Below are 25,519 nucleotides of genomic sequence, written 5' to 3'. Positions count from 1 at the left end.
GGGCCCCGAGCGCAGGCGCCCCGGGACCCCGCCCCGTCACAGCGGCTCGGCCCCCATTGGCCGAGAGGCCGGGGGCGGGGCGCCCCAGCCTCCGGAGCAGGGGTGGTCATGTGACTCGCGGGGGCGGGGCTGCGCCGGCCGCTTCCCAGCCTGGCTGAAAGGGCTCGCGTAGCCGGCCTTGTCGGCCCTTCAAGCGCTCCCTGGGTGGCCTGGCCCCAACTCCCCTCCCGAGCCGCGCAAAGGGAGCTGCTCCTGGCTCTCGTCGGCCTCCCAGGTTTGCTTTCCTTCTTCTCCCGAAGGTGGGCCCTGAGGTCCACCGCCGCGAAGCCTGCGGCCGCCGGGAAACCCAAACCCGAGTGTCCGGAGACTAACCGGAAGTGCGGTCCCAGGCGGAGGGGCGGTGCCGGCGGCCGCCCGGGTAAGCGGGCCCGCGGGGCCTGGGAGGGGCGCGGCCGCGGGGCCCGGGGTCGGGGGAGGGGCGCGGCGGGACCAGAACCAACCCCCCCACACGCCCTCCCCGGTCCCCGGCCCCCCGGCCCCCCGGCCCGCGCAGGGTCACGGCAGCCCCTGCCGCTCGCCGCCGAGCGGGGTCCGGGACCCCCCCGACGGCGGACCGAGAGGCGGTCAATGAAAAGTTGAAAGAAGAGCAGCTCAGTCCGGCTGTTCTTGGAGAGGATAATAGTAAACATTACCAGGCACTTTTCTAAGCGATCTGTATCTCTCATATTGGGGAAAAACCCAAGGACATTGAATGAAGCCCCCCCCCCCAACCACCACCGTCTTTAAGACAGAGATTAGTTATGTTGTACTCAAAGCTGTGTACAGAAGATTGTTTAACCATTTCATAACTGTGGTTTACAAAACTGCGTTATATGTCACATTGTACTGTATGCACTTACCAACTACGTCTTGGGTGTATATGGTAGAAGAATGGGTCCTTGACCTTAGAAGTTGAGATAATGCAAACAAAAAACAATCAGCAGAAAGAAAAATCTAAACAAGTAAAACAGGACTCAGGGCTTTCCTAAGAAGTTAAAGTGAGTCATTATCCAGAAGGATTCTTAATGTTTCGGCTAGTGCGGGTTGGGAAGGAAGTGATGGCTCCCAGTGGCAGCTCTTTCTTGCAGGAGAAACAGAAAGTAAGCAAATGTGGGAAGAGGTAAGATGTGGTTGAAGGATGACGACCAGACTGGGGAGTAAATGGGACCGGTATTTAGATGTCCAGCTCCAGAAAAAATAAAAATTTCAGAAAAAATTATAAATTTCAACATTATTGATTTTTCTCTAGGAGAGGGAAGAATTGAGTGTTACGCATACTTATGGACTAGAGACCTTTTGAAGCCAAAAGGAAGACAGTCTTGAGTCTTCATTGTTATGGTGAGTAGCATACCAGGCTGTTATGTTTCTGTATAAATGGATTTTGGAGACGATGGGGTGGGGGAGTACTTGGGGAGGACAAGAAGGATTGGGGAAGATAATATGAAAAAGGGATTGATACTTTCTTAGCTCTTGAGATAGCAGAGTGATAAAACTGGATCCTATTTGAGTGTATTTTCTACTCCTTTCCAACATACATATTCACAATAGGCTTATAATAATTGCTTCTTGATTGATTTGCAGCCCAAAAAAAGGCAGAATGCTCACTGCTTAGGCTCTGTAGTTAGAAAATTGAAGTTTAAATTGTGGCTGTGCTACTTACTAGCTATGAGTTCTTGGGTAATTATTTAATTGCCCTAAGCATCAGGTTTTCTGTTAGTGCAAATATTGGTATTAATACCTATCTTACACAGTTCTTGGGAAGATTAAATGAGGCAGTCCATGCAATCAATGAAAGGTAAATGAGGTAATCCCTTACCTCGGGCTTGATCCAGTAAGCATTATCTGTTTTTTAGATTAATGCTTTATCGACTTTGCTTGTCCCATACACCCTTTAACTGTAAGAATAATCTTGAGCTTTGAAGTTCTATACTCAGCTTTTCTGCTTGGACTTTTATTGCATGCCTGCTTATTCTGCACACTCTGACCCTAGCCATGGAAGAGAGAACCAGTCTTTTCCTAGGGTGAGGTAAGAGAAACCTCTTGGAGAAGGGTCCCCTGGTGGACCAGCCAGGGCTACTCGCCGAGCTTGTTGCATTGCTATGGGGGTTCTAAGGATTATGGTGGTCCTTTATTTTGCTGTGGTATTTATTCATATTTTTCATTCATGCAACAAATGTATTCTAGAGTCTAGGGATATTGCAGTGAACAAAAGACTAAGTCCTAACCCTAATGGAAGTTATATTCTAGTAGGAGAGAGAAACAAATTAACGGATATAAAATATATACTACAAAGTTGGAGGATGAGAAGTGCTATGAAGAGAAATAAAACAGGATAAGAGGACAGAGTTATTTTATATAAAGTAGTCAAGGTGTGCCTCCTTTTGAGGAATTAATTTTCAGGCAGAGACCTGGATCAAATAAAGAAGCAAGCTACCTGGCGGGAAGAACATTCCAGGCAGAAGGAACAAGTGCAAAGGTTCTGAGGTGGCTTGTGAGGCTAAAGATAGGTGGAGGTGCCACATTATAAGGAACAGTGAGAACTGGGTTTTATTCTGAGTCTGATAGGAAACAGTTATAATATCTTGAACTAGGGAAGTGTCATGGTCTACTTTAAGTTTGACAACCAGACTGTATTTTATTTTCTAGGTGCTGACATCTAAAAGACTTAGATAAGAATAAGAAAATGATTTCCTTATTTTTAAATTTTTTTTTTCTTCTTGGTGCCCCACAATTTATTGGCTCCTTAGGGCAAATATGATACCCTGGGCTGGTAACTTTAGGGAATACTCTGATTTCATTTGCCAGGCTATGACCAAGCTCAGAATCCTTTATTTCCACTCTGCTCTCCTTTTGACCTGAACAATAATACACATTTTAAAAGACAGAGCTTCCATAAACCTACCATTTTATATTAGCTATTTGTCTATATGCCTGCATATCTTTACTTAGTTGTGATTCTGAATTTTTCCTTTTCATCCTAGTATTTCTCCATAAATCTGTTTCTAGTTTTTGTATAATCCATATTCATCATTAACTGGCTGAGTTATTTTATTGTTTATGATTTAGATAATTATTTTATATGGATTTTGAACAAGGCTTTACAAAAGAGGCAGGTGCAGAGGATGGACTTGATAAATAGGGTTTTTGTGTGTGTGAAGATGGAATTCAGAAAATAATAGAACCTGTCATTTATTGAGTATCTGTTGAGACACAGGCACTGAGCGCTGAGTCCTTTGGTGGTGACATCTAAGTTCTCGTGGCAGCTCCATGAGGCATGTAAGAGTATCTTAGCTGTTTTATCAAAGGAGAAATTGAAGCTGAAGGAAGTTAAGTAATAGACCCAAGTTCTTGCAGCTGCAGAGGACCGTGGGAATTTGAACCAAAATCTGATTCTAGAACTTGAACATTCAGTTTTAATTAGTATAATGTATCGACTCTTAGCTACCATGTTCTTTAAAAAACAAACTAAAATATCTTTTAATTTTGAAATAATTTTACACTTATGAAAAAGTTACAAAACAGTACAAAGAATATTCATATGCCCTTTGCCCATGGTCCTAAATGTTAACATTTTACTATATTCGCTTTATGATTCTGTGTGTCTCTGTATACACATACATATACACATTTTTCTCTGAACCTTTTGAGAGTAGGTTATAGACATAATGATTCTTCTCAAACTATGAGAGTATTAAGCCCTCAAAGTCTTATGACATGCTAAGCCCTGAAGTCTTAAGAGAATTAAGCCCTAAAGTCCTAAGGTATGTAATGAATTAACTTCTCTCCTATGCATGTATGGTGCTCCTAGCTACATGCCATTCTTGGAAGAACTGAAAAAATAGTTACTCAAATCATTTTCTGTAGGGCTTCATTCTTTCCTAGAACCCCAGTTAAGAATGCCTGCCTTAAAATACAAACAGTTTATTTCCTAAAAACAAGGCTCTTCTCTTACCGTTATAGCTATCAAAGTCAGGAAATTAACACTCATAATACTATTATCTTATTCAAATTGAGCCAGTTCTTACACTAGTGTCCTTTTCAGGAAAAGGAAAAAACCGGTTTTTGTCAGCCAAGATCAATCCATCATTCCCCATTTCATTTAAATGTCTTGTCTTCTTTATCGTGAAATATATATCCTCAGACTTTGTCTTTCACAACCTTGACTTTTTTTTTTTTTTGAGATTGTATTTATTAGAGAGAGGGCACAAGCGGGGAGGGGCAGAGGGAAAGAGAAGCAGACTCCCCACTGAGCAGGGAGCCCATGTGGGACCATGACCTGAGCCGAAGACAGACACTTAACTGACTAAGCCACCCAGGCTCCCCATTGACTTTTTTTTTTTCTTTAAGAGGTTAGGCCATGTATTTAGTAGAATTTCCCTCAATTTAGGTTTGCCTGATGCTTCCTCATAATTAGGTTCAGGTTATACATTTTCGGCAAGATAGCACAGAGGTGATGTTCTGTTCTTTACATTCTATTTGGCACATTGGACATCATGTTACTAGTAATGGTAACTTTGATCACTTGGTTAAGGTGGTGACTTCCAGGTTTCTGTACTGTGAAGTTACTCTTCTTGTTTCTGTAATTATTAAATATCTAGTAGGGAGATATTTTCAGATTGTGTAAATATCCTGATCTCATAAACTTTTCACCCACTGGATTTTTACCTGAAACAATTAAACACTCTTCTTTTGATTGGACATGGTGATTTTTAAAATTCCATCATTTCTTCTACATTTAATTGTTGGCTTTTTTTTTTTTTAAAATTTTTTTTTTTTTTTTTGCAAAGAGAGACACAGTTAGAGAGGGAACACAAGCAGGGGGAGTGGGGGAGGGAGAAGCAGGCTTCCCGCTGAGCCCGGAGCTGATGTGGGGCCCGATCCCAGGACCCTGGGACCATGACCTGAGCCGAAGGCAGATGCTCAAGGACTGAGCCACCCAGGCGCCCCTTGGCTTTTTTAAAAACTCCCGGGGCGCCTGGGTGGCTCAGTCATTAAGCATCCGCCTTCAGCTCAGGTCATGGTCCCAGGGTTCTGGGATCGAGCCCCGCATCAGGCTCCGGGCTCGGCGGGAAGCCTGCTTCTCCCTCTCCCACTACCCCTGCTTGTGTTCCCTCTCGTGCTGTCTCTCTTTCTGTCAAATAAATAAATAAAATCTTTAAAAAAAAAAAAAGAAAAACTCCTTTCTCCATCTTTATTCACTTTTTTTTTAATCTGTATGGATTCATGGATTCTTATTGTGTTACTTACTACAGTTACTATTTATCTTGATGTTCTGTTTGTTCCAGATTTGTACCATAGCAGCCCCTTTGGCCTGGCTTCTGGGTCCTTATGGCACATTGTCACCACTTTTTGAGCACTTCCTTATCCTCTGGCACAAGATGTTCTGGGTTCATCTTGTACTTTCTAAACCCTGGAATCAGCCATTTCTCCTGGGAGCCCTGATAGCTTTCAATGGAGAATGGCGTTTAGAAACCAAGACCTGAGTGTGTGTTATGCTCATTACTACTAGGATTTCATTCTTTTTATGACCCTTCAGCAGACATTACTAGAAAAATAAAGTAGAATAAACACACACTTTGACACATACACGCATTTCTATTTTTTCTGTGTATAGTGTAAAACCTTGGCCTCATACTGATACTTCTTATTCCAGTTACAGAGTTCATTCTTGCCTTTCCGTTTTCTCTATTTATAACTCCCTTCTCTGACAGTGAGGAGTCTGTGTGCCATTTTACCCATAGTATATTTACTTATTTGTTCAGTCCTAGGGTATGCATTAAGTAGTGTATCTTTACCACCATGGGGAGGAAAAAACCCTACTAATGAGAATTCAGTAATTGTTTATAGTTCTTTTTATCTTTAGCTTGAGTTTGTATAGTCCTAATACTGTATTAAAGTACTATTTGAGTTATTTTTTTCCCTTCTGGGTGTTGTGTTACTCATTTGAAACACAGACTCATTTGTTTTTGTTTGTATTACATTTTAACATTTCTCTCTAGTATCTTGTCTATTTATTTACTGAATATGTGAAATGTAACAGTTCTAAAAGTAAAAATGTTGTGTGTGTTATAAAAATGTATAGTCCTAGATGGGTGACTCTCCCTCCCTCCACCTATTTACACCAGTTCCATTTTCCTGTCCTTTTAATCGCATTTCACCTACCTTGTGATGATAACCACATTCATTAATTTCTTTTACCTTTTCCAAATTTCTTTTTGGCCAAATGAATAGATACATGTATAAATGTGTGTTTGTTTTTTAAAGATTTTATCTATTGATTTATTTTAGAGAGAGAGAGCACTAGTGGGGGGGGAGGGGGCAGAAGGAGAGAGAGAACCCCAAGCAGAGTCCACACTCGGCACGAAGCCCGATACGAGGCTCAGTCCCATGACCCTGAGATCATGACCTGAGCCAAAACCAAGAGTCATGCCACCCAGGCTCCCACAGATACATGTGTAGTTTTTTATTTCTACTTCATTCTTGAACAAAATATAGCATACTTTTTTATACCATTGTTTTTAAAATTTTACGGTATGTCCTGAAAATCACTCCACATCAATTCATGAAGGTTTTCTTCATTCTTTTACAGCTTCATAGTACTCCATTATATGTGCATATACCAAATTTGTTCAACCACCTTATATATGGGCCTTTAAGTTTTAAATATTTTCAAATTATAAACATTGCTACAGTGAATAACTTTATACTTGTATATTTTTATGTCGTTGGAGGTGTATCTTCAGAATCAATTTCTAGAAATGGGATTCTGAGTTAGATGTAAATGCATATCTAGTTATATTAGATGTTGTCAAATTCCCCTCCAGAGACTTGTACCAATTGGCTTTCCTTCTAGCAACATATGAGAGTGTCTGTTTCCCCACAGTTTTGACAACAAAATGTGTTGTCGTACTTTTCAACGTATGCCAACTTGATTGGTGAGAAATGGTATTTCACATGCCCTTTTCAGTTATTTCATTTTTTTATCATAGACTTTTTTTAGAGTACTTTTAGGTTCACAGCAAAATTGAGTAGAGAGTACATATTGTTGCTATATGTCCTCTGCCACCCCCCACCTGCCCACCCCAGCCTCCCCAGCTGTCAACATCTTGGCCCAGAGTGGTACATTTATTACAGGCGGTGAATCTGCATTGAGATATCATTGCCAGCCAAAGGCCGTGGTTTTCTTTAGTGTTCATTCTTTGTGTTGTACATTCTGTGGGGTTTGACAAATGTATAATGACATCTATCACCATTTATAGTGTCATACAGGGGAGTTTCACTGCCCTGAAAATCCTCTGTGCTTCATTTATTCATCCTCCCCCCCCCCACCAACCCCTGACAACCACTGATCTTTTTCACTGATGATGTAGTTGCCTCTTCTAGAATGTCATGTACTTGGAATTGGACAGTTTGTGGCCTTTTCAGACTGGTTTCTTTTACTTAGCAATATGCATATAAAGTTTCTCCATGTCTTTCCATGACTAGATAGCACACTTCCATTTCAGCAGCACTGAGCAGGACTGCACTGCCTGGATGTAGCCCAGTTTATTTATCCTTTCATGGACTGAAGGACATGTTAGTTGCTTTCAAGTTCTGGCAATTATGAATAGAGCTGCTATAAACATCCTTGTGCAGGTTTTTGTGTGGATATACATTTTCAGCTCCTTTGGGTAAGTACCAAGGACCACAGTTGCGGGATTATATGGTTTTGTGAGAAACCACCAAACTGCTTTCCAATGTGGCTGTACCATTTTGCATTCCCACCAGCAATGGATAAGCATTCCCATTGCTTCATATCCTTATTAGAATTTAGTATTGTCAGTGTATTGGATTTTGGTCGTTATGTTTTTTGGTTTGTTTGGTTTTTTTTTTTTTTTTTTTTTTGAGAGAGAGCTTGCACACAAATGGGGGGTGGGGTAGGCAGAGGGAGAGGAAAAAGCAGACTCCCTGCTGAGCTGGGAGCCCGACTCAGGGCTTGTAGGATTTTGGTCATTGTAATTTATAGTAGTAGCTCATTGTTTTAACTATCAATTCCTTAATGACATACAGTGTTGAGCATCTTTTCATATGCTTATTTTCCATCTGTATATCTTCTTTGGTGAGGTGTCTGTTTAGGTCTTTTGCCATTTTTTAATCAGGTTGTTCCTTGTGTTTTAAGAGTATATAAATATATTGTATATTTTGGGTAACAGTCCTTTATCAGATGTCTTTTGCAAATATTTTCTCCCAGTCTTGTGTCTTTTGCAAAATAGAAGTTTTTAATTTTAATAAAACCCAGATTGTTACTTCTTTTATAGATCATGCCTTCCTTTGGTATTAAATCTAAGAAGTCATCATTGTCTTTATTTTCCCCCATGTTATCTTCTAGGAGTTTTATAGTTTTGTGTTTTATATTTAAGTCTATGATCTATATTGAGTTAATTTTTGTGAAAGGTATAAAGTCTTCGTCTATTTCATATTTTTGCATGTGGCTATCCAGTTGTTCCAATACCATTTGTTGAAAAGACTGTCTTTCTGCATGGTATTGCCTTTGCCCCTTTGTCAAAGATCAGGTGACTGTATTTATGTGAGTCTGTTTCTGGACTCTTTTCCACCGATCTGTTTATTCTTTTACCAACACCGCACTGGGTTACAGTAGCATTGTAGTAAGTCTTGAAGTTGAGTAGTGTCAGTCCTCCCAGTTTTGTTCTCTTTCAATATTGTGCTGGCTATTCTGGGTCCTTTGCTCTCCATATAAACTTTAGAGTCAGTGTCTTAATATCAATAAAATAACCTGCTGGGGTTTTGATTGGAATTGAGTTCAGTCAATAGATCCAAGATAGGAAGAATTGTCATCTTGACAATATAGAGTCTTCCTGTCCGTGAACACGGACTATCTGTTCATTTATTTAATTCTTTTTTATTTTTTCATCAGTTTTTTTGTTTTCTTCATGTAGATCTTGCTAGATTTATATGTAAGTATTTCATTTTCATTTTGCAGACGTGCTAATGGTATTGTGTTTTTAACTTGAAATTCCAATCCTTTATTGCTGGTATGGAAGAAAGTGATTGCCTTTTATATATTAACCTTGTATCCTGCTGCATGCTTGCTGTAACTGCTTAATTAGTTCCATTTTTGTTGTTGTTGTTGATACTTTTATATTTTCTACACTGACAATCATGTGATCTGTAAGCAAAGACAGTTTATTTTTTTCTCCCATTCTGTGTAATTTTTATTTCCTCCTCTTATGGTATTATCTAAGACTTCCAATATGATGTTGAGAAGGAGTGGTAGGAAGGAACTCCTGACCTTGTTCCTCATCTTAGCTAGAAAGCTTCTAGTTTCTCACCATTAAGTATAATATTTGCTGTAGTTTTCTTGTATTCTTTATCAAGTTGATGAAGTTCCTCTCTTCCTAGTTATTTCATGTACTTTAAATTTGAATTTCTCTAAATATGGGTGAGATTGAACTTCGTTTCATATGTTTAAGGAACATTTTTTTATCTTTTTGTGTGTTGCCTTTTGCCTATTTTTCTCAGGTTTTTGGTGTTTTCTCTCAATCTTTAAGAGATCTTTATATAATAGATTATTTATCTCAAATATATGTTACAAATTTTTCTCTGTCCATTGAGTTTTGACTTTGTTCTTTTCTTTTTACACACAAAATGTTTTTATTTTAGTCAAATGGCCAATTTTGTGTCATAAGCCAAAAAACCTTTCTGTAGACTGATATTACCTATATATTCAGTACCATATGGTTTCAGTTTGTAAATTCAGCTCTTTGATTGATGTGGAATTGCTTTTAGTATATGGTGTGCGGTATAGATCCAATTGTATCACTTTTCATGTGACTGTCCTGATGTTCTAACATCATTTATTAAAAAGTTCATTTTTTTCCCTGGTGATTTGAGACATCACTCTTATTGTATACTAAATTTCTGTATATGTTTGTATCTGTTTCTGGATTTCTATTCCACTTATCTTTTTATGTATTCGTGTGCCAGAACCATATTTTTTTAATATTAGAGGCTTTATAGCATATTTTAATATCTTACAGGTTTATTAGTCACCCGCCAATCTTTCTTTTCATTGTTTCCTGGCTTTTCTTGCATGTTGGTTTTTCCAAGTGAATTTGAGTAATAACTATAGCTCAAGCATTGTTGATTTTTCTGTAAAGGGTCAGAAAGTATATACTTTAGGCTTTGGGGGACAGATGGTCTCTGTTCAACTATTTAACTCTGCCATATGAGAAAGAAGCCGTGAGCAGTACATTCATGAATAAATATTACCTTGTTTCAGTAAAACTTTATAAAAACAAGCTGCAGGCCAGAATTGACCTGTGGGCCATAATTTGTGCACCTTTGGTCTAGTTCCATGAAGAAGTTTATTATTTTTGTTGCAATTGTATTAATCCATAAATCTTTTTATTTTTTTTATTTTTTTTTAAAGATTTATTTATTTGAGACAGAGAGAATGAGAGAGAGCAAGCACATGAGAGGGGGGAGGGTCAGAGGGAGAAGCAAGCTCCCTGCCAAGCAGGGAGCCCGATGCGGGACTCGATCCAGGGACTCCAGGATCATGACCTGAGCCGAAGGCAGTCGCTTAACCACTGAGCCACCCAGGCGCCCAATCCATAAATCTTTTTAGGAGGAACTAACATCTTCATTATATTGAATCATTCTATCCAAGAACAAAAGATGTCTTTCCATTTGTTCGGGTCTACTTTTGGGTCTTTCAGTAGTGTCTGAAAGTTTTCCTCTTCTTCATTTTACATAATTATGTATGTAATTTACATAATTATTGTTTAATTTATCTTTAAGTATTTCATATTTTTTTGTTGTACAAGGAGTATTCTCTATCTATACTCTAGTTGGTTGTTATTTTTGTACAGAAAAGGGCTATTCATTTCTATGTGTGAGTTTTATATCCTGCTGCCTTACTGAATTCCTTTGAGTCACTTTTAATGTTGATTCTCTCTAGGGTTTTCTAATTATACCGTTCTGTCTCCAAACATATAATTTGATTTCTTTTCTATTCGTATACCGCTAATTGATTTTTATTTTCTAATTGCACTGGCTAATACTTCCAGTTCAGAGTTTAATAACAGAAGAGATAGGGGTCATTCTTGACTTGTTCCTGATCTTATCGGAAATGACTAGTTTTTCTCACTTAGGTACTGGCTGTTAGACTAAAGAATGTATATTTTATCATTTAAAAGGAAGTATTCATTAATTCCTACTTTCTTGAGTATTTTCATCAGGACTGGATGTTGATTCTGTTGTGAGTTCCTTCAGCATCTATGAAGATAATCATGATTTTTCTCTATAGGCCTGTTAATATGTGATATTATATTAATGGATTTCCTAATATTGAATAAATCTTGTGTTCCCTGAATAACTCCTACTTTGTCATGGTACTTTACTTTATGTGGTTTTAGATTTTTATTAGTATTTTTCACACTAATACTGGGCTATAAACATTTTTATATTCTTCATCAGGTTCAGTTGTCAGTGTTAAACTATTTTCACAAAAGACTAGAAGTTTTTCTTCATTTTTAGTGCTCTGGAAAACATTTTTTTTTTTTTTAAGATTTTATTTATTTATCTGACAGAGAGAGACACAGCGAGAGAGAGAGCACAAGCAGGGGGAGTGGGAGAGGGAGAAGCAGGCTTCCCGCCGAGCAGGGAGCCCGATGCGGGGCTCGATCCCAGGACCCTGGGATCATGACCTGAGCTGAAGGCAGACACTTAACGACTGAGCCACCCAGGCGCCCCTGGAAAACATTTTTGAAGCATTGAGTTTATTTGGTCTTTGTAAGTTTGTTAGAATACCCTTATGAAATGATCTAGATCCAGTGCTTTTTTGTGGGCTGATTCCTTAACAACTTTGTGTTTATTCTGTGCATATTGGTGTTTTAAAACTTTCTGTCTTGGATAGGGGTGAGTTTGGTAAAAAACACAGTCTGCCTCATAGGTTATCACATTTATTTGTGTAGAAGTCTGCAAAGTGATCTGTTATGTGTATGTGGGGCTTTTTGTTTTATTTATTCTTTATCTTTTCCTTTTTTATAAATATGGACTTTCTCTTTTTCTTCACTAAGTTAGCTAGTAGTGTATCATTTCTTTAAGTTTTTCCAAATAAGTAGGATTTTGATTTATAATTAGGTTGTTTTTCTCTTTAGTTCACTGGTTTCATTTAATTCGTTATATTGACATGAAAGTATTTAAGACTATGAATATTCCGGGGCGCCTGGGTGGCTCAGTCATTAAGCGTCTGCCTTCGGCTCAGGTCATGATCCCAGGGTCCTGGGATCAAGCCCCACATCGGGCTCCCTGCTCAGCGGGGAGCCTGCTTCTCCCTCTGCCTCTGCCTGCCTCTCTGCCTACTTGTTCTCTCTCTCTCTCTGTCAAATACATAAATAAAATCTTTAAAAAAAATTAAAAAAAAAAAAGACTATGAATATTCCTTGATCAATGCTTTAAATTTATCCATAGATTGTAATCTGTAATAGTTTTAATTATCAATATTTAGAAATTTTGTTTCATCTCCCCATTTGCTGAAGAGTTGTGTTATTTTCCCCATTTGGGTGGGGTTTTTTAAATTTGGTATTTCAATAAATTTTTAGTTTCGTGTCTTTTTATGGAACTTACTGATGCTGTCTCTATGACCTAATATAAGACAGAATTCTGTGACTGATTCATGTGTGCTTGAGAACAAAGTTTACTTCCTATTATTAGGGTTAAGTTTCAGTAGCTATCATAAAACTTACTAATTAGATTCTCTAGATTTTCTGCATCATTACTTTTTTTGTTCTACTTTGTATGTCTTTCTACTGATAGTGGTATGTTGTCTTATTATTAATGTTTTTGCTATATTTCTTGTTATCTATTGTAGTTTTTGCTTTGTAAGGGTGACTGCTGTATGATTTGGTTCAAAATCATAACTATTACAAGCTATATTATGATTAGGGCTTTCAACATTAAAAAGTGTCCTTTATCATGTTTAATGTTTTTCAGCCTGAATTTTCCTCTTCATGATATCTTGAATATAAGGCTTTCTTTTACTGTTTCTATTTGCCTGTATTACTTTTTCTGTCCCTTTAGTTTGAGCCTTTCTGAATCTTTGTTTTAAGTGTCTCTTGTATTTAGCATATAGTTGGGTCTTGTTTTGTGAGCCATGGTAAAAAAATTTGAATAGGTGAGCCAAACTCATTCTCATGTATTGATATGATTGATATGTTTCATCTCAGCACAATCATGTTATTTATATTTGTCCTGTTTTTTTCAGCTACTTGTTGTGTTTTCATTGCTCTTTCATTAAAAACTTTTTTAGAATGTTTGATTTTTGTTATCATGACTACCTTTGAACATAGATCTTTTGTAATGCCTTAGTCCCATGTTCTGATTTAGCCTTTAATTGTCTGGTTTTTCAGTTTTTAGTAGTATCCCTTAACCCCTGTCTGCAATTAATGCAGTGACCAGTGAGGTTATTTCAGTTTGTTATCTCTTCTCCTTCCAGTGTTTAGTTGGATTATGTCTATTTTATTAGAACATGATGTGTTTAACAAGACTGCTAATTCAGTGACACTTGGTCAAGTTTTGTGGATTTTTTATCTTTTTTATTTTTTTAAGTAGAAGGCATTTCTTTGAAAATAGTGAGGACATGAATTGTGCCTTTTTTATTTTCCTCTTTTCTAAAAAAAATTTCCCTTCATCTTGAAGGACCTTAAATTTCTCTCTGCTCCTTTTCTCCTTCACTGTGCAGTCCAAAGGGTTCCTCTCCCTTCCTTTTTACTCTCTTTCCTGAAGAATTGCGGCTCCAGGACTGCCTCTAAGTCTGGTGTGTGAGTCCCTTCCTAATATCCCGTTCTGATCAGAACTTTAAATTTTTTTTTTTGTACTTAGAACGGGTTTTCTCTTTCTGGCAGGAAACTCGGTTGATTTTGTGCACCACGAGCCCTCCTCTCTACCCCACATCTTCAGGTTGCTCCTGCTCTCATTGGTCGCCTGCAGAGCTTGCGTATGAAAGCCAGGGGTTAGTGAGGGTGTGGGTTTGGGTTGTGCTTTTCTCTTGTTCTTACAGCTGTTAAAGGATGTGCTGGGAGATTGGGATTTCTGCAGACACCATTACCCCCTTCCTAACTGTTTTCTTACCATGTCCTGTGTAGTTCTTCCAGAGGTATTTTGTTCTTTCTTCACCCATATTTAAGTCCGTTTTCTATCCATTGAAGTCAGTTTTAAATCATTGTCATGGAAGCTCATAGGTTCTCTGAAAAATCCCAGTTGAATTACGATCTGGTTTCCCTGACTTGTTTGTTTCAGGCTGTATCGCGTTCGGGCCGGGGGTTACTCAAGGGAAGGACGGCAACGCAGAGTCCCCTCGCTGCTGGTTGGGTTGGGCTTTAAATTTTGGTCTTCCTTGACCTGCGTGCTGTTTACTTTTCAGAGTCCTCAAGTAGCTGGCCCATACGTTCCGTCCAGATGTCATAAGTGCATTGTGAGGGAGACCAAGAATGGCCTGTGTTTACTCCCTCTGAACCCGGAACCAGAACCGTGAAACATGTCCTCTTTCTACTGGCAGCTGTGAGGGACTGTCCTAGAGAGCCTCAGCTAAATGTCCCCATGTGTTGTCGGGGGCTGAGCAGTTCCTTTTTTGCTTCTGATCCTCAGTAGCAGAAAGGTTCTTGAGGGAACTGAAGCCTCAGCCACCTGGAACAGGCAGGTTAAAGCTGCTGAGGGAAGGAATCGGTGGTCAAGTCTGAGCTCTCGAACTTCTCTTATGCCCCTAATTGACCCCTCCCGAGTTGTTTCTGGCTGAAATAGAAATCCCCTTAGGCCGTGGTAAATTTCGAATAACCAGAAATGTGATGATTGCCTGCCCTCCAGGGAAGGAAGGGTGCCGATGGTCAAGTAGTGGTTTTGTTAGAGCGCAAGAGGCTTTTGTGGTCCCGACTGCCCTGTAGGTGAAGGCCCCCTGAGCTCCCGCAGGGAGGATGACCCGGAGCATGCGCCATCTGCCGCTGAGAGTTAGGGCTGGGGCCCTGCCTTCGAGGTTGTTACAGTCCCAAGGAAGCTGTAGATTGTGCGGATGGTTTTCAGATTCTTTGTTGGCCCCTTTCTGTAGAGTTATATGGGATGGTTTAGGACTATGATTAACCTCCTCAGAACTGAATTTAAGGGATTGTATAAGAAAACCCAACTGTTCTTTTAAGGAACCTAGTTTACCCATTTTCAGGTTCTTCGAGTGAAATGATCCAGTGCTAAGTCTGCTCATTTATAACTATTTATCCTTTTCTTATCCTTGTGTTTTACAGAACGCTCTCTTCCTTGAGAAATCAAATTCTCAGGAGCAGGAAGTAAATGCTGCTTTCCTTCCAGTTAGCTTCTAGGTAAGCTCCAGTTTCTCTAGAAGTGTGCCTTCTCTCTCCTAGACTGTGCCCCGTCAGAGTAGCTCCTGTGAATTCTGGCATTCGGCCCTTTTCCTTCACCATAGGGACACAAGTAGAATTACAGTAAGGATTTACTCGTGCACTCGGCAGATGCTTAGTAAGCCCTGACTCTGCCTGGCACTGCTCTGTGTACTAAAGAAAGAGTGACACACAAGACAGGTAAATATCCTTGCCATATTTTAGACCATAAACAAACCAATTACACCGTGTATCAGAAGGTGGTAAATGCTGTGGAGAAAAGCCAAGCAGAAAAGCGGGATAGGGAACGCTGGGGCATGGGGGGCAGTTCTCAGTCCTAAATACGGTGGTGCGGAGAGGCGTCCTTGAGAAGTGACCTTTGAAGAAATAGTTGAGGGAGTTAAGAGAGAGCTGTACACATCCCTGGAGGAAGAAAGCTGGAGACCCAAGAAAGGAAGGGCAAAGGCCCTAAGGGGAATGTGTGGGTGAGGACAGCTGGAAGGCCACTGCGGGTGCCTCGCACCATGTGGAGAGAACAGGGAAGAGCAGAGTAGAGCAGCAGTGGTGGGGGTGACAGCAGCCCTTGTGAGGCCTCTTGGGCCATCGTGAGGACTGAGGAGGGGAGGGCAGGGGCAGAAGGGCGGGGGAGGGGAGCCCCTGAATGGAGCAGAGAAGGACCGCTTCGCTTGTTTTAACAGGAGTTCACTGGCTGGGGGTTGAGGGTTTGAGTGTAAGGAGGGTGGTGATTGGAGGTTGGCCTGAGGTGCTGGGACTGCCATGATAAAATGCCACAGGCTGAGTGCTCTAAACAGCAAATTTATTTCCTCACGGTTCTGGAGGCTAGAAGTCCAAGATCAAAGTGCCAGGTCTGGTTTCTTCAGAGATCTCTCCTTGGCTTGCAGACGGCCATCTTCTCCGTCCTCATATGGTCTTCCCCCTGCATGCGCATCCCTGATCTCTGTGTCCTTATCTCTTCTTATGAAGACACCAGTCTTTATGGTTGTTAAATAACTGGCCCAACATCACACAGACGGATATAGAGCGACTGTATTTAACATAAACGTGTGTCTTTTTTTTGCTCACCTGCTTCCCCTTCTCAGAGCTGTGAACTTTACTCTTTCAGCCATACATCCCATTTTTCTCTCATTCTGTCCCTCTTTAGTGGTTTTAACATTACATTTCCTGTGGACAGTCTATGCCTTGACTTAAGAAACTACTCCCACCCCATTCAGTTTTCTCTTATCCCCTAGAACTAAACATGAGAACATGTTTGAGTTGACATCTGGAGCCTTGGTATTTCTTTTTATATTTATAAATAACTTTTTTTTATTATTATAACAACTGTCTCTGTACCTTGCACATGGAGAGTTTACAAATTGCTGAATGGAAATTGGAAAACCAATCAGAAAATTGATGAAACAGAAAGTCATCCATCTTCTGGATCCTTTCACCTCATTGTTTCCTCTGAATTCAGGTGACCGTTGCTTATTCTGCTTGTATAGCTGCTTTGTTCTGAGTTCTGGTCCATCGCACTTACTAGGGTGATGTTCAGTCTGCTCTCACATTGTTTCCTCTAACGTACACACAGACTCTGGGCCCGCACATCACAGTTGATGAACGGTGGACTCTGTCCCTGGAAGAATGTACACATACCAAATAACATTTGTAATCAAATTTCACAGTTTTCATAGGTTATTTAGGAGTCCACAGATGCCAAATAAGGACATCCGGTCTAGCTTTGAGCACCTACTGTGTGCCAGGTGCTAGGGAAACAGCAAATGAAGTAAACAAAAATCCTGGTCCTTTAGGGGCTGACATTCTATGGAGAAAAGTAAAACAGGAAAGGACAGGACGGTTGTAGGTGCGGGTCAGGTGGGATACACGTGTGTTACCGTGTAAAGTAGGATGGCCGAAGATTTGAGGAAGGGAGGGCGGGAGCCTTGAAAATCTAGAGGGGATAGCACTTTAGCCAGGAGAGACCGCAAGTACAAAGATCCTGAAGTGGGGGTGACCTGGCTGGTTTGAAAAGCAGCAGCGAGGCCAAGATGACTGGTACGTGCTCAGTAGAAGAGCCAGGAGAGGAGTCAGAGTGGAAACCAGGAGGCAGATTGCTTAGGGGCTTGTGGGTTTCCAACAGGAGCAGTTTTGGCAGAGTGATGAGGACGAATATTAGGTTGGAGGATGTTCCAGAAACCTTGGAAGACAAGAGTTGGAGACAATGAACACATTTATTTCTTTTGAGGAATTTTGCTGTAAAAAGGAACAGAGAATAGATTTTTTTTTTTTAAGGTTTTATTTATTTGACAGAGAAAGATTGTGAGAGCAGGAACACAAGCAGGGCGAGTGGAAGAGGGAGAAGCAGGCTTTCCACAGAGCAGGGAGCCTGATGTGGGGCTCGATCCCAGGACCCTGGGACCATGACCTGAGCCGAAGGCAGATGCTTAATGACTGAGCCACCCAGGCGCCCCCTGTAAAAAGGAACAGAGAGGTGGGATAATAGCTTGAGGGTGAGGTGGTAAAGAGAAGTTTTCATGTTGGTTGTGCTTCTGTTTTAGGGGAGCGGAAACAGCCAGTTTGCTGATTGGTGTGATCCAGAAGAAAAGAACAGGTGCAGGACGGGGAGGATAGAATTGCTGGAGTGATGTCCTTGTGGAGGAAAGGGATGGGATCCAGTACACGGATGGAAGGGTTGTCCTTAGACTGAGCGGAGGCAGTCTCATCCACAATGATGGAAGGAAAGGTGGAGTGCATGACCACACTGGCAAGAAGCTGGTTGATGGGGTGGGAGCACGGAGAAATGGTTTTTTGTGTTTTTGTTTTGAGTATGTGTGTTGTGTTGTTTTTTTGGTTTGCTTAAATTTTCTCAGTAAAATAGGAAGCACAGTCATCAGCTTTTACTCCTTAGATGCCGAGACGGGCTTTGAAGGTATGACGAGGGTCAAACATGGAAATGATCTTTGAAAAGAGTAAGTGTGAAGGACAAAGAAGATGATGTTTTTTCCCCTTTTGTTTCTCATGTGTTTCTTTGGTATATTGTGAGTGGTTGCTAAATGAAATGACCAGTTCACTACCCCCTGTGCTGCTCTCCTGAATCAACCCAATGTATAGCATTAATCTGTCTTTCCATATTCCTGTTGGCCATGACATCTTTAATTCACCTACCGGTGTAGCTTCATGGAAAATAGGTCCTCAGTTGAAAGACCTCCGTATCTCTCTCCTCTCCCTCTCCTTTTTAATCTCTTACTCATTTGAAGGTGATCTGCATCTCTTACCGGGGAGGAGTGGAGCATTGGCAGCCTGAACAAAGGGCCGTTTTCAGTTACATTAGAAAGGAGAATTATGTCATTGTGATCTTCCTTTGTAGAAGGACTTATTTCCTTAAGATGCTCAACTCCAGGTGCTTTAATACTTGCACATGCCTCCAACAGGAGAGAAATTCTTCCACATCTCTTCACTGTATAAAGAAAAGCCTGGCATAAAAGCAGGTTTGAAGCCAAGCTTTCATCTGTAGTCAGTCAGGACTTTTCTTTTTGAGGAGGGTTTGTGCTCATGTGATCGTAACAAAGCAGAATCTTTATCGTAATAATAGCATAAGAGCTAACATGGAATGCTTATTACCGCGAGATGCGGAGGGATTAACTTATTGTTCGATTCAACAATGTGGAATAATTTCTGTTCTAAGTCCCATTTTACAGAGGAGCAAACTAGGTGTGGAAGAGTTGTTAAATAACTTGCCCAACATCACACAGCTAGGATGATGGAGCCACAGAAACCCTTCTCTTTCCCAGAGCCTTGGGAATTCTCATGATCATTACCATGTCTTTCCAAACCTTCCGATGGAGAGGACTGCATAGATGTTCAGTCCTTTTGGGGTTGTTTTCCTCTTGAGCAAGCGTACCAACTATGAGGCCTGTCTTGATTACTCAGTTGAAGCCAGGGAAAGGGGAAGAACCCTGGTTTTGAGATCACCTGGGCTCATAAAAGAACTCTTCCTGATCTTTTCCTGCTGACTAGTTTTGTATTAGAAAAGGGGAAAACTAACTGGTTTCAACCCCTGTAAAAACTAGAGCACTTATGGACTCTGATGGAGAATTTCTGTCTTTCCTGCAGTAATTTTAACTTTGAGCATTCTTTTCTTAGTTACAGGAATATAAATAATATTTCTTCTTTGTCTTACAGGGTTGGAAATACCAAGTAAGGAATTAGTGTATATGATGCTGGAAACGTGTAGAGACGAGCTGCTCATGACTGAAAGGCCTACGACAGATGTATCTTTCAAGTTCTTACCAAGAAAATGACTATGAAGAACATGATGGGTCAAGAAGACCAATGGAAAACTCCCTAGGAGAGAGCCATAGAAAATGTACACTTCGGAAGAGAGATATAATCAGAGAACTCAGAAAAGGAAAATCTATCATGTATGCCCTCAGAAGGGTAAAAAGATTTTTATTCATGTGCATGAGATTACTCAGATAGATGAGCAGATACACCAGCGCCTTGAATGTGAGCAAAACTTCTGTGAAAACTTAGCTCTTATTATGTGTGAGAGATCCCATCCTGGGGAGAAACCTTATAGATGTGATATGTGTGAGAAAACCTTCATCCAAAGCTCAGATCTTATTTCACACCAGAGGATCCACAATTACGAGAAACCTTATAAATGTAGCAAATGTGAGAAGAGCTTTTGGCACCACCTGGCCCTTTCGGGACACCAGAGAACACATGCAGGTAAAAAATTCTATACATGCGATATTTGCGGCAAGAATTTCGGTCAGAGCTCTGATCTGCTTGTCCACCAGCGAAGCCATACAGGCGAGAAACCGTATCTGTGTAGTGAGTGTGATAAATGCTTCAGTCGAAGCACAAACCTCATAAGGCACCGAAGAACTCACACAGGTGAGAAACCATTTAAGTGTCTGGAGTGTGAAAAAGCTTTTAGTGGGAAATCAGATCTTATTAGCCACCAGAGAACTCATACTGGTGAAAGGCCCTACAAATGTAATAAGTGTGAGAAAAGTTACCGACACCGTTCTGCCTTCATTGTTCATAAAAGAGTTCATACTGGGGAGAAGCCCTATAAGTGTGGTGCCTGTGAGAAATGCTTTGGCCAGAAATCCGACCTTATTGTACACCAGAGAGTCCATACAGGGGAGAAGCCGTATAAGTGCTTGGAATGCATGAGAAGTTTTACTCGGAGTGCCAACCTAATCAGGCATCAGGCAACTCACACTCACACTTTTAAATGCCTTGAATATGAGAAAAGTTTCAGCTGTAGCTCAGACCTCATTGTGCATCAAAGAATTCACATGGAAGAGAAACCACATCAGTGGTCTACATGCGAGAGCGGCTTCCTCCTGGGCATGGACTTCGTTGCCCAACAGAAAATGAGAACGCAGACCGAGGAGCTGCATTATAAATACAGTGTATGTGATAAAAGCTTCCACCAGAGCTCAGCCCTACTTGAACATCAGACAATCCACATCGGTGAGAAACCATATATCTGTAATATGGGCGAGAAAGGTCTTGAGCTCAGTCCTCCCCAAGCAGCAGAAGCCTCACAAATGTCTTGATCCGACAAGAAGTTACAATACCATAAAAAAAATGTATTTATATGTCAGAGAACTCAGTAAAGAACTCTAGGCAAATCTCAGACTTTCCTCAGAGCTCAGACTTCAGTGGGGACCAGAGAATGCAGCTGTGGGAAGTTGAAAAATGGTTTGCCCAGAGAGCTACCCTAACAGAACACTTTTATCAGTCACTCCAATGAGAAACCTTACAAATGCCCTGAGTTTGGGGAAAACCTTTAGTCCACGCTCATATCTGATCACCCACAAGGGGATTCCTACAGGTAGGAAACCTTACAAGTGCAGTGAGTGTGAGAGAGCTTTCTAGCAGTGCTCACCCCTCCTCATCCCAAGAGAATTCACACCAGAGGACTTTTTAAATGCCCTCAGTGAACAGAGCTTCAGACAGTATGCACGTCACATTGGACGTCAGAAAGCCCACAATGGGGAGAAACCCCAGCAAGTGTGTAAAAAGCTTCTAACAGAACTATGACTTTCTTACTCTTCAGAGAAGCCATACTGGTGAAAATGTGTATATTTGTCTTGAATGTGGCAAAAACATGAGTTGGAGAGCCTTCTTGGGTTTGCACCAAAGAAACCCAATCTGAGGAAAGACCTTACAAAGTCTCTGAGTGAGAAAAACTTCTGTCAATGATCAGCTCTCATGGTACACCAGGGAACTCACATTAGTGAAAAACCCCCCTTGAGTCTGAAAAAAGCCTTGCTAGAAACTCCTACCTTCCTGGGTCCCAAAGAACGTACTCTCCGGGGAATTTTGGCCACAGAGAGATCTAATTGTGGACTGTGTACATATAATAGGTAGTAGTTGACCCATACGGTAGAGATGACTTTTAATGGACTCAGTATGTAAACAGTTGTTTAGATACCCGGAAGCTTGTTCTGGGAGGAGCCAGAGCAGGTCACAGTGGGCCTGATGGGTAACTCAGGTAAAGATGCTTTTCTTTTATCTGAACCACTTAATGATTGCTTTACTTTTCGCTTTTTAAAATTTGGAAATCCAATAAAGGAAAGGACTGTAACCTTGTGATAGAAGGTGTGGCATGTGTTCCCTGTGGGGGAAAGGATTATGTTGACTTGGCCTCTGTTGATTTTTTTATTCTTGGCTAGAATGGGGACTAATGTGTTGACAGTAGCCTGGGAACCTTTTGCTGATAGTGAAAAGAACTGAACAGCTAGGGAGTAGTTCCCCTGGATCAAAACTCTCCCAAAAGTTCTCCCTTTGGAGGGCCAGCCTCATAAAGAGGGAGAATACTCAGCTTTTTTACTTAGCATGAATTAAGGCATTCCCCTCAAAAGTTTCCTTTCCTTCAAACATCTTTGAGATGATCAATGGCTTTTGAAATTTCAGCTTTAGAGATTTATTTCTTTTAAACTCAAATGCAAATTTCAGTATAATAGTCATGGCATGATGTCTCTAGCATTTGTATTTTTATGACTTTAAGTCGTCTCTTTCATTGATAAAATGCTCTTCAGCTCCTTGCCAAACGATTAAAGGGAAACCAAAAGAAAGGTTTCAGCCTGAGTGGGCACAGAGTAAAACACTTATTTGATGCATCATTAATGGAGCTAAAACTTTGTGATTTTGAGTATCCCAGACTCCAAAGCTGGTGTTCTTTTCACTCCATTATCCTGCTGTTCATAGCAAATCAAGCCCCATAATGATATGCCTTTCATTTATTTCAGTTCTGCCAAGGAAAGAGAATACTTTTTATTCCCAGGGAAAGGATTGCAGTCACCACAACATAAGGTATCGGTGTGGCTTGGAATGTAGGGTTCGGAAAATGCTAGAAGGGAAGAGTAGTTGGCAGCTTCATCAGAGATTTAAGGATAAGCACTTACCTCCAACTTAACAGGATAATTAACGATCATCTCTAACATTCTCTAGAAATACTATAATTAATCCAGGGATTATAAATGGACAATTCTGAGGGTTTTTTTCTTCCCTCAGATTAAAAGACACTTAATATAAGTACTTAAGATTCCTACAGCATTTGGGACTATAGACTGGTGAGTAAATATTTTGTTGCTACTCTGGGTTCTCTGGTTTATTTAACAAATCCCTGAACTCTGGAGAGTGTTGGCATTCAGACTTACGGAGGTGGCCAGCTGCGACCTGGTATGTGGCTCTCAGCTTGGTCCTAATGGCTGGTTGATGAGCCTGATAATCGTAGGGTCAGTGGATATAGCTTCTAGTGATGATAAGGAATCTGGTTCTAGGGTGGGGTTTTCTTGGTCTTTTTTTTTTTTTTAGAAAACAAATGCTGGAAGTTTATTTGATCTGTTGTGTTTTAGTAATTTTCATAAATAGCTCTTATACCATGAAAAGTTGCCCAGTGTGATAAAACACACAAGATGTATTTGTTTCTCTTTGGTGCAGATCATGCCTATAACAAGTATATGTTTGACGGTTGTAATACTTAAAATAGTATTGGGTGTATGGCATGGTGGTGATGAAAGTTAGTCCTTATGGCTACTTGTTAGTCATTAGAACTTGGAGAAGGGGACAGAGTTTATATCGTTGGCAGGGCAATGACTTGCCCCTTCTTTCAACTAATCTTACTGGTAATTCTCTCTAGTTTTTAAGTAAATTAAGGATGGACCATCCCTCAAATGGAGAACAGTTGGGGTCTGAGACAGGTCTGAGTGTGAGGGCTTTTAACCGTGGGGAAAAAAGGTGTTGGTGTTATTCATAGAGCATAACCTGAGGTTGGAGAGGACCACTTGGGAGCCTGTAACCAAAACTAGGAGGTAACTTCTGGGATGGATGGAGGTTCTCTTGAGACAGTGCCAACCTAAATCTACCTCAGGTAAGTAGTTAGAGTAACTTTTTCAAGATTTCAGACCAAACGAGACACTTGTATTCAGTCAATGTATTCCTATGCTTTAATGTTTTTGTTTTCCCTTAATTCTTAAATAAACATTTATTCTGAAAAACTCCCATTTTTGTCTCCACTCTACTACGAACAACATTTCCCCTGCACTTGCGTGAGAATGAAGCAGGTATTCAGGACCCCTTTCACAGTACGTACATAAACCATTAGCTGTACACTTTGCCTTCCAGTCTTGTCAGTTATACCTCAATGAAACAAAACGAAAGAATAAAGGACACCCACGTAGGCCTAGTAGAGGTGGTAGCCCTTAGAAGGTCTCTAGAATTCCAGGAGTTTTTGATGCTAATGCAGAGAAGTGAATGGAAACCTGGAAGGAATACCGTCCGCGCTCTGCTGTGGGTATTGGATCTTCTTGGAGCCTCCCCACTGCATCACCTAAATAGCACAGGAGAGAGGAAAAGCCTAAACTGCCCATATTTGGGGTTAAAATTCAGTAACAACAAAAACATCTTTTGTTTGTGTGAGTAACCTTCATCCTCAAAATCAAGAAAAATTTTGAATTCGCAGTTCTCCGTAGAAGCCCCATAGGGCAGCGGGTCTGCCTCTTCCCACCTCATCTGTTGGAGTCGGGGCACGGGATGTGGGGTCAGAATGGTGGCGCCGCTTTTCCTCCCATTATCAAGTTTACTTCTGCTCATGTTTGTTCAGCCAACCAGAATAGGTCTCCGGGATGTGATGTTCTAAAACCACACTCTCAGCTTTGGATATAGCTGGAGACCTATTGTGATGTTCTAAAACCACACTCTCAGCTTTTTTTTATTGTGAGAAAAGAATCAGAGGGGGAGGAATGACCGCCGGGTGGATGAAAAGGGGAAGGGAAAATGGCACAACTTGGTTTTGTTTTCCTTCTGACCTTCGTGTAGAGTGGTGTGCCTGGAACAGGGCCTGCAACCTGCATGCTTCTCTCCCCCCACTGACGCTCCATCCCCACGTTTGGGGGGGCTGTGGTGAGACATTTCTGGGGAAAACAGCCACAGGCCTTACACATATTGGAAGAGAAGTGGTGTCTCTGGGGAAGTAGAAAAGCACAAGTGCATCCCAGCACACACATACGCCACCAGTGTTTCCTGAAAGTTCTTTACGTTGCTCCTTGAGCAAAACAGAAAACAAAGCTTGTAATGAAATTGAAGCTTGATTGTTTCATCCGCCAAACATTAGCTTGTGTCATCACTTTGCCCAAGCAGAGATCTGGACTTCAGAAAGGGGTGAGAGAAGCTGAAGGTAGTTCACCCTTGCAGAGGAAATCCTTCCATCTGGCAGAGCGAACAGCCCCAGCCGTAGGGGCTCCGCTCTCGGTAGTGACCGGTAACACGAGCTTAGAGTCTATTGCGGAAAAGGGAGGACTCCAGGAGTAGCTCCTGTTGGTTATCTTTTGTGCGCATTTTCAAAATCTCTGCAACCCTCCTATTCCTTAATGCCTGACTCGGTTGCGTTAATATATCTGAAAACAAGGAGAAGCCTTTTGTGTGAAATTCTTGTGGACCTTTCTCACTGAATCCAGCTCCTCTTCTAAATGGGGAGCCTCAGTCTTGCAGGCGGAGGAAGTTGGAGCTGCTTCGGGAGACCTGGGGGCAGTCAGCGGAGGGTGGGCAGCGGAGCCTTATGGTCTACCCTGGGC

General features: G+C 41.1%; 1 protein-coding gene across 5 annotated transcripts; it reads left to right on the top strand.

The window, feature by feature from the left end:
* Positions 1–125: 125 nt before the first annotated feature.
* ZNF322 (zinc finger protein 322) lies at positions 126–23,944 on the top strand. 5 transcript variants are annotated; one of them, XM_032399236.1, is made up of 5 exons: positions 126–274; positions 1,289–1,377; positions 15,333–15,407; positions 17,981–18,165; positions 19,605–23,944. In XM_032399236.1, the coding sequence occupies exon 5, from the start codon at positions 19,787–19,789 to the stop codon at positions 20,993–20,995; it is 1,209 nt and encodes a 402-aa protein (XP_032255127.1). In that variant the 5' UTR covers positions 126–274; positions 1,289–1,377; positions 15,333–15,407; positions 17,981–18,165; positions 19,605–19,786; the 3' UTR covers positions 20,996–23,944. The 5 variants fall into 5 exon arrangements, with proteins under 5 accessions (XP_032255127.1, XP_032255125.1, XP_032255128.1 ...); XM_032399234.1 differs by lacking the exon at positions 17,981–18,165; XM_032399235.1 differs by lacking the exons at positions 126–274; positions 17,981–18,165 and adding an exon at positions 283–418.
* Positions 23,945–25,519: the final 1,575 nt, after the last annotated feature.

Source organism: Phoca vitulina, unplaced genomic scaffold, assembly GCF_004348235.1.
Source record: "Phoca vitulina isolate PV1807 unplaced genomic scaffold, GSC_HSeal_1.0 scaffold143, whole genome shotgun sequence".
NCBI classification, from domain to species: Eukaryota; Metazoa; Chordata; class Mammalia; order Carnivora; family Phocidae; genus Phoca; species Phoca vitulina.
This window is presented reverse-complemented; position numbering and strand designations above follow the sequence as displayed.